Source organism: Fopius arisanus, unplaced genomic scaffold (genome assembly GCF_000806365.1).
Source record: "Fopius arisanus strain USDA-PBARC FA_bdor unplaced genomic scaffold, ASM80636v1 scaffold00128, whole genome shotgun sequence".
Taxonomy (NCBI): Eukaryota; Metazoa; Arthropoda; class Insecta; order Hymenoptera; family Braconidae; genus Fopius; species Fopius arisanus.
Genome location: NW_011887867.1, coordinates 287971 through 297752, shown reverse-complemented (window position 1 = coordinate 297752; position 9782 = coordinate 287971). Strand labels below are relative to the sequence as shown.

Sequence of the window (9782 nt, the reverse complement as noted above, 5' to 3'; positions counted from 1 at the left end):
AAGGCCCTCCATGCACCGGTAGTGGGGGATATGGCAGCGTAGCGGGAGGTAACATGTGACCGCATATGCACCACTCACGAGCGCGTACGTGGCGGTCTTGTTCTCCCCACTCCCGCGGCTGACGCTATAAAGCACGCGCGTACGTGGTATTTTTTATTCAATCTTTGTGATATTGCTCTACGTGATCGTGACAATGGAGATCAATAGCGCTAAAAAGACCATATCTGTCGAACAGCAGGTATTATTGTCACAAGTTTTCCCCCTCAATAAATCAGGGACTAAACAGATACGTGTCGGTCTTGAAGTGACCTGTGTCGGAGAGTTCCTTCCGGTGGTGCAATTTATGGGGGTGCGTCCGAACCGTTCAACGATTTCAATGTCACGGGATGAATGGGGTCTACTGTACAAGGACATGGCTTCAATTACGGAGTATTTTGATACAACGAAGTTTCACCCAAACGCCATACACATTGTACCTGCAAAGCAATTTGGGGGGCTGACGGTGAGATTCCACCAGAGTTTTGAAAAACTCTGTGCGACCTTCGTACGTGACGGGGAAAAAAATCTTCTCATTATGATGCAACCTAGTATTGAAACATTAAAAAGCAGAGCTGTATGGATCACCCAGTGGCTGAATTTCTTGGATTCACTACCTTTGAGAGAATACAAGGAGTCTCTTGTCAAGGCCATTACACGTGTCACAATGGGATACATGGCCTACAATAGAATGCCTGTTACTGAAGAACTGCACCATCGCATCGGGAATAATTTCGAGGAGATATATCTGCTGGCCAGGGATGACCTTCAGCGCGCAAACCCTGATGCCAATTTGGGATATTTATATCAATTATTTGGCGAGATGTATCATTTATGTTATGACGAGCTAGATGGTTTTGCCGGAGGACCATACCGAATGCCCACATACTAGAAAATTATACCTAAGATAATGACGATTTTATAATTTTATATGTGTGTGTATACTTTTAAATATGTTGCACTGTAAGAACTGTAGCTCATAATTTTCTAATCAATTAAAGAAAAAAAGTCATTCATAATTCTCGTGTTAATAATTTACAAAACCTCCACCCTTTCCCACCCATCCACTTTCCACCGGATGTCTATTGTACTTATGTAACCTTTAAGGAAAAACCAGGGATCACTCTTAGACCGGAAGTCTATTGACCAAAATTACGCAATATTTAAGGAAATTATAACAAAGGCGCTCGCATCCGCAATTTAAAGTCAAATTCCTCTGTCAAGGCACAAAGGGGGTGAACGTGTCCAGGCGCACACCCGCACAATAGCCCCTGGGGCGCACACCTGCACCTACACGTCCATTTCCTGGAAAAAGGGGGGGAGGGGGCGTGGGAAATTCCCCAATACTGGCCACTTACTACTAAAGCCCTTAGGGACTCATTCTTAATTTTATGGATTTAATTGCGTTTACGGTCTCGAACTGTCAGTTCTTGGTTACATTTAAGTTCGATAGCCTCGGCTATCGGTTTAGTTCCCGTTAGCCGAATTCTGACCATTTAGTAAGTGAAGTGAAAACACAGTAAGTGCACCACTACCGTCTTCGAACTTTTTTTTTGTTTCGATTGGACCACGTTGCGAGGAAGTGAAGGGTGATCATCACTACGCTACTGGATTACGACTTTGGCCACTAATCAGGACTTGGATTTCGGAACTATTGATCAGGTTGTTGAAAGTCAAATTACTCTCCCCAATTCGGTTGGCATTTTTCCTTCTCCCTTCCTTCGTTTGGAAAGGTTATTGCGCATCAAAGGCCACAAGGCATATCTTTTTTGCCTCGTATTTTTGTCGGCCAAATTCTTTACCTTCTTTCCATATTTTTTTTTTTGCTATCATAAGGGATGGGCGGTGGAAAGAAAACTCCGCCTACCGACCCTTCTGCTCTTGATGAGCAGCTTTCGGATAACCCGGCTACTACACCGACAGAGAATCCCTCTTCGGTTGGCTTTTCGGGTGCAGGACCCTCCGGCCTTGCCGACCCGGTTCACTGATCCGTTCAAACGGACGGGGAAGTTGGCGATAACCTCGAACCCCCAAAGGTTCGCAAAACCGGAAAGACTTCCGCAGTAACTAAACCCAAGGTTAAGGTTACACGCTGCGGCTCCGCCAATAGTAGGACGGCTTCAATCTCCTCGCATTCAAGCCTAGGCTCTCTTCGTGGTAATGGTCCAGAAGACCCTACCGCGTTCCGGGATCAGAACGACGACCCGGCACCTGCGTACCCGAACTTCCAACAAGGGACGTATGTTCCCGGATGGGTCCGTTATCCAGCCTACCCAGGGTATGCTGGCTTCGGAGGACCACCACCTCCGCCACACTTTCCAGGGGTTGACCCCCGTGCTTTCCCCCAGAATCCGCCGATTCAAGGGCACACTTCCTTTCTACAAGAGCCTTATCCTTCCGCTGAGCCGGAAGGCCGACCCCAATTCAGGCGACCTCCCTAAATGGGGTATCAAGATTATCGAGCCTCAGGGCACGACATTCCTGCGGAGAGATACTCTCCGCCAGGCGCAAATCCACCCGCACAGGGTCGGTCACATCCTGCCACGGGTGATCTCCCTCGATCTCCTAGGGAGCAACCGCGTACTCAACGGACCGTACGCGTCGATCCGGGATTCAACCTCTCTGATGAGAAGACCGGTTTCCGAGTCAGAGCTGAAGGGTCTCTGACTGCGGCCTCCATACTGCAATCCATGAAAAAGTGGGATGCAAAATTCTCCGGTTTTCCCCATGAAGACGTGGAGCTTTTCTTGTCCAGAATTGAGGAAGGTAGATCCTTCATACCGATATCCGACGACAAGCTAATTGGAGGAATCCCTTTCCTCCTCTCCGGGCCAGCTTTGACCTGGTATCGTTGCCACTGCCATGAATTTCGGACTTGGGAACAGGTCCGGGAAACCTTCCGCTGTACGTTCACTGATCCGGACTATCAGACGGCCATTCGCGAAAAATTAGCTTTGCGCACTCAGGCGGATGATGAGTCCGTCAATCATTATTTCGCCTGCATTCGCGGTTATTATACACGTATTGTTCCAGTAGTGAGCGAACTGGATCGAGTGGTGCAAACCCACCGAAAGCTCATTCCAACCCTTCAGGTTGACATTTCTCTCCGGGACAGTATGACCATGGACGAGCTCGAGAAAGCAGCAAAGCGCCAAAATTTACGAAAAATCGGCAGATCGCTGCCCACCTCCGAAACCGGAGCATTCCATTTGCCCGAGTTTGGCGTATAAACCTACTCGTCCCCCCGGACGCATCTCGTTTCGACGTCCTTTTCCGACGTCGCGACCCCCATCCGCCAGGATGGTTTCCTTTGACGAGGACTTACAGGTTCTGGAGGAGGACTACCAAGAGTATTACGACGAAGAATACCTTGAGGTGGACGCGGTTTCGCACCCTGTCCCTTCTCGACCTCTCCGGATCCAGAATCACAATCCAGCTAGACCTCTAGCCTGGCAGTCAAGCATGCAGCCGCGACCTCGCTCTCGCGAGAGGCGCACTCATAGCACGGCATCTCATCCTTCAGGACGAACAGGTACCAACCCACCTTCCGTCCTCGCTCCATCCGCAGCTCGAGCTGCCGGTCGCCCACTGGAGGCAACCTCACCTCCAGCTCCACGTCCACCCCTCGGCGTGGTGGAATGCTGGAATTGTCGTGGTAGAGGACATCGTCACCGTGACTGTCCCGAACCACGTAGGGTTTGCTGTTACCGGTGCAGACTATCAAGTGTTACCACCTAAAATTGTCCACATTGCCCGAGGCACGTAAATCCGTCATCCGTACCTCATCGTCAGCTTGACCTTACACCGGCTACTCACCCCGACGCTACACGCCTCCACTTCGTACCGCGGCTGATAACCGCGGATGGGCTTTCTCTTCCACAACCGTCGATTGTGGCCCTCTCTCCCGACCCCTCGGGAGCTTCTTCACGGCCAACACCCGAACCCATGCCTCCGAACAGTGTTTTGCTCCACGCCGCCTCGGAAAACATTCCTCGAGCATTCCACGTCGATATTGTTATCCGTGGCTTTAGGGTACGAACTCTCATAGATTCGGGAGCTACGAAGTCTTTCGCCGGTATGGCGGGAATTCTCCTTTTCGAGAAGGCAAACATTCCGCTGCTGGAAGAACAGCTGGCGGCTAAATCGAACTTGTCCGGCACTTGGCGGCTTGCATTGCCGACCTCGCCGGCCGTGATACTCCGCTCACCCCGTTTATTATGCCCACTCTCTCTGAGGACTTCATCATCGGGATGGACTTCTTGGTTACCGCTAGGATAATGATCGACTGTTTCGAACAAACCTGGCATTATAGAGATAAACCGGACGAGCGTTTCCGATTCAGCCGGGTGAATTCGGCTCCACGACTCACTATGTGTTGTGGCCTACAAACTATCGACCAGTCGCAGGAATCCCAACTTCATGCGTTCCTCGACCAAAACCTTCCAAAAAGGGGTTATAACTCTTGCGTCCCATCGAATAGATGTTAACGAGCATCCTCCTATTCGGCAGCGGCCGTACCACACGACTCCCTCAATCCGGGAAATCATGTGGAAGGAGGTTAAAGAAATGCTCGATAACGACGTTATCGTTCCCTCGCGGAGCGAGTGGTGTAATCCGTTATCGGTTTTGTATTGACTTTCGGAAGGTGAACGCGGTCACCAAGAAGGACGCTTATCCGATCCCGAACATGACCGGTATCCTGGACGAACTCCGTCAGGCACATTACATAACTACACTCGACCTAAGTCAGGCGTATTTCGAGATTCCTCTGGACCCTGACGCCAGGGAAACTACCGTTTTTGCGGTCCCTGGCCGTGGTTCTTACCATTTTCTCCGTATGCCATACGACCTAACCAACGCTCCAGCAACCTTCCAGCGTCTGTTGGATAGGTTGATTGGCCAAGACATGTACCCGCAATTTTTTGTGTACCTCGATGATATTATCTTCGTCTCCGAGACACTCGCGAAACATCTCGAGTTACTCGGCCGTGTTCTAGATAGGATCAAAACCGCCGGCCTCACTATTAATAGGGAGAAAAGCGAGTTTTGCTGCTCCCAGGTAAAATACTTGGGCTTTTTAGTGAATAGCTCCGGTCTCCACGTAGACCCGGAGAAAATCGTCCCTGTTCTCGAATTCGCACCTCCGCGGAACTTGAAGCAGCTAAGGCGCTTTCTCGGGATGGCCTCCTGGTAACTTAGGTTCATCCCGCAATTCGCGATTATCGCGGAACCCTTAACTCGACTGACTCGCAAGAATCAGTCGTGGGAGTGGACGGACGTCCACGATCTCGCCTTCAACACATTGAAGACGCATCTAACGTCGTCGCCGACGTTAGCCTGTCCCGATTTCGGGCTACCTTTCTCCCTTCAGACTGATGCCAGTACTGTCGGACTAGGCGCTGTTTTAACCCAAGTGATCGAGGGTGAAGAACGCGTCATCGCCTACGCAAGTAGAGCGCTCACTTCCGTAGAAAAGAAGTATACAGTCACCGAACTGGAATGCCTCGCGGTTATTTGGTCGATATCCAAATTCCGATGCTACCTGGAGGGTTCCACTTTCACGGTAATCACGGACCATAGCAGCCTGCGTTGGCTACATAATTTGCGTAATTCCACTGGCCGACTTGCTCGTTGGGCCTTAGGCCTTCTAGAATATAACTTCGACATCATACATCGCAAGGGCGCCTTACACCACGTGCCCGACGCCTTATCTTGCGCCCTGGACGGCGAGGGTGCCGACTGCGAAACTATCGAATTAGCTGGGATTTCCACTGATAAGAGGTACTCGTGTAAACACCGAAACGTAAAGCGCGTTCCCGACTTCTTCCCCGATTGGAAGATAGTTGACGGACGGTTGTATACGCACCGACCCTCCGACTTTATCACGTTAGAGATGGTAGATCTCGACGCGTGGAAGTTGGTCCTCCCTCGGGAGTCGCGATCACATGCGATTTCGGAGTGTCATGACCACTGAAGCAGGCCACTTGGGGGTCGACAAAAGTTATCGTCGCCTCTATGCATCGTATTATTGGCCAAATTTGTTTCGCGACGTCATTTCCTTCGTCCGCCACTGTGATGCCTGCCAGCGGTGTAAAGTAGAGAACGCAAGGCCGCGAGGTCACATGGGCCGACGCGTTATCCAGGGTCCTTGGACGACCGTGGCAGTTGACATTGTCGGCTCTATAACTCCGAGTAAAACCGGCTATTCCTACGTACTCGTGTTACAGGATCTGTTCATGAAGTGGGTAGAGATCATTCCTCTTCGTCGAGCTACAGGGAAAGATATTAGGGAATAAATCGAGAATGTTATAATCTCTCGCTGGGGTACACCTCGCGTTTTATTCACCGATAACGGCACCGAATTTGTAAATCGCGAAATACAAAACTTAGCAGCTCGTACGGGCTTAAGACACGAGACTACCACACCGTACCACCCGCAGGCAAATCCCGTCGAAAGGGTCAATCGCGTTCTGAAAATGATGTTGCGAGCCTTTATGAATAGAGACCACCGGAATTGGGAGGCGCACTTGAACGACTTCCGCTTTGCATATAACACGGCGGAACATACTTCCCTTCAAACGTCCACAGCGTTTGCCAACTACGGCCGGAACCCCCTCCCTGCCGTTTCTCTCCGCCGTAAGCTAGAAGGGGACATCGAGATCGTCCCCGGCGAACCCCAAGAATGGGTTGCCCGGATGAAAAGGATACCCTCCGTAAGACCCTCATCCACGCGTTGCCGGAATCGTCTGATAAACAGGCGCACTATTATAATCTCCGTCGGAGAAACACGGAGTTCGAGGAAGGTGAGTTAGTCATGAGACGATCTCACCCCTTGTCCAATGGAGCGAAACGTTTTTCCGTCGCACTGGTACCTCCCTCGAAGGACCATTTATAATCCAGAAGAAGATCTCGCGAGTCCGCTATCAGCTCGCAGACTTCACCGGCCACGATCTCGGTCCAGTTTCGATACAAGACCTTAAACCGTATCGCCCTCCGCATGAGGATCACCCTTCGCGGCCCTCGATCCTCTCAGGTTACTGAAGGATCGCACCCGATGTGTAGTTTTTTTTGGGGGGGTTGTCTGTTTGTATTTCCTCGTTTCCGCCTTCAGGTGGCCCCTGTTCCGAACCAACTCTCCTCGCCCTTTCCGTTACAGAGCCCACCACCAACGGTGTCTAGCACCAGCCAGGAAGTCACAGGGGCCTTGATGGTTGACCTGACGGACAGCCCACCAGCATCAGCAAGACACCAGGGAGGAAAAGCTCCATCCTGACCCGCGTCCGCTGCGGCCAATGCCGGCCCCCCGCACCAGCTGGATGTCAAGCCCGACCCTCAGGATGCAGCAGGCCCCAGCCACGCAAGTGGCGTCTCCACAGCCGTCCGAGACTTGGTGGCTGTCTTGCGGCCAAGCGGAACACCGCCAGAGTTGGCAGATTTCGTTCTCCCGGGCTTGGATCATTTCTCATGATCATTTCTCTCATCATTTCTCTGATCATTTGTCCCCCGAGGAGCCTATACCATCCAGAGACGGAACCCATCTCTCGTCCCACTACTCCAGTATCTCTGGCCTCCAGGCTCAACCTGGTTCATCCTTCACCATGCTTGATGGAATTGGGCCCACTCTCGCCGATCGTTCCCCTAGGAACGACTCAGGCGCTCCAGGTGGGACTTTTCCGAGGGCCACACCCGTAAAGGAACACTCGGCACAGCACCTCAGCCCTAGAGCCGAGACCACTCCCCCAGCTCAGATCGCTGAGGAGAGACCCATCAATAGCCGCCATGACGAGCTACTGGCCGCTAATCCAGTTGTCAGGCTAGAGCGACTGGACACATCGACGCTGGCACCACGCATCGAGGACTCCTGGTACCCCCTGCAGCTCTGGCTGAACGAGCTCTGGGAAATCGAACAGCGAAGAGCCGGATTCCTAGGAGCCCTGCACTTGTGCAGCCTCCAACCTCTGCACCACCTGAGGTCGACCAGCTACGTGATCCCTCCGGTACCCAGACGATATTCGGGGACGCCCCGCCAGACCTCTCCGGGGCGAGAGAGAACGCAAGGACCTACAGCTACGGAGTCTCCAAGGCCCCCGCTTCCCCGAAGCGGGCCCCCTCGACGATCCTCCTCACAGAGTTCGTCGTCAACCAGCTCGTCGTCGTCATCATCATCGTCCAACCGGTCCTGACGGCTGAGAAAACCCGTCAGCTTCCTTATCCAATAAGGAGGATGCTCGAGAGCATTCCTTCAGTGGCCCCATCTACTGGCTCCGCATCTCCGACCTTCGGGTTCGGTCCAACCCCTCCAGCGACCCCAGTCACTGGCGCCCCATCTCCGACCTCCGGGTTCGGCACTCTTTTTCCAGCGACTTCGGTCACTTGCCAACAATCTCCAGCGACTCCGGTCACTGGCCAACAACTTCCAGTAACACCTGCTACTGGCCCGAGGTCTCGAACGGAGATCTCCGAGACGACCGCATCGGGTGTCGCCTCGACTCAGGCGAGCACCAAGCCTAGACCAAGATCGGCCTCCAGGAAGGGTCTTAACCCCAAGAGAATTTGGTGCTTCGACTGCAGGAAGCATGGACATCGACCAGCCAACTGTCTGAAACCCACAGGAGAGACCTTCTGCGGGAAATGCCCCTTCAGGGTCGCCTCCGATCGACCTTGCCCTACCCACGGGACTACTCTACCAGGCACCACCATCAGCAAGTGCGCTAGCCGACCAGTGGTAAGGTCAGAGATCGTAAAGGTCACTCGGAACCCAGGATCGTCGGCACCACAACCAGCCGCTTCGCTCCGCCCTAGAGCGCGTTCGACGACCAGCGAGACGGGGCACCCCAGGGTCAGAACTCCCCCGCTGTATGTGCGCCGAGCCGACCGACGAGACCACCCTAGATACTCCGACGTCCTCCAGTACTCCAAGCGTTCACCTAGCCGCGACCCAGTCGGTCAGGGAGCCGTCAGGCGGATCCCTGGTGACACTTCGGCAACGACCACTTCGGGCGCGTACCAAGCCCACGAAGACCAAGGGCCACAGGACCCACCTCGCCCGCACTCGTACTGGGCTTCATTCGAGTCAGGTACGTCCACAAACTCCCAGCATTGGCACTTCCAGCACTTCGAGCTACGGCTCGGCCGATCCCAGGGATAGTCGCAATCCCCCGGCTGATTCTTCTGCGAACTCGAGGAGACAGGAACGACCAGGGTACTTTACCTATGCCTCGTCCCCGACCCCAGCGATGACAGCAGCACCCACACCAATCCCAGCTGCTGGAAGGAGAACCATCTCTTCAGTAATTCCAGATCCAACCTGGCTTCAAAGGAGGAATACACATAAGGACTTGGCACGCTCGTGGGAACCACGGGACCCTCCACGCCACTAGGCGTCGGCAATCTCGCGGGGAACATTCTCGTCACCGCAACTAGTTTAAGGACGTGTACCAATTAAGTATTTTTTTTTTGTTTTGTTTCTACTTTTGCGCTCCACAGGGAGTTTTTTTTTGTTGCGTCATCTCCATGGGAGATCACTTGTTTTTTTTTTGAGTCAACGCTCCACGTCGGCGGGACCGACTCAGCTTATTTTTCTTTCCTTTTTTTTGATTATTCGTTTTGAAGTTCATTTAGCTTAGTTGCCTCAAAATGTTAAGAGGACAGCAGTGATTACTGTGACAATTCTCACTATATGGCCGCAACAGCCCAAAAAGTAGTTGTAATTTTTGTACTTTCCTATTTTTGAGTAAATAACTACC

At 52.6% G+C, this 9782-nt stretch overlaps 1 protein-coding gene across 1 annotated transcript; it reads left to right on the top strand.

Annotated features, from left to right (window-relative positions):
* Positions 1-4723: 4723 nt before the first annotated feature.
* Positions 4724-9416, top strand: LOC105271925 (nascent polypeptide-associated complex subunit alpha, muscle-specific form-like). The gene is made up of 4 exons (XM_011313754.1): positions 4724-5095; positions 7611-7900; positions 7966-8761; positions 8820-9416. Exons 1-4 carry the CDS (start codon positions 4724-4726, stop codon positions 9414-9416), a joined length of 2055 nt encoding a protein of 684 aa, XP_011312056.1.
* The last annotated feature ends 366 nt before the right edge of the window (positions 9417-9782 follow it).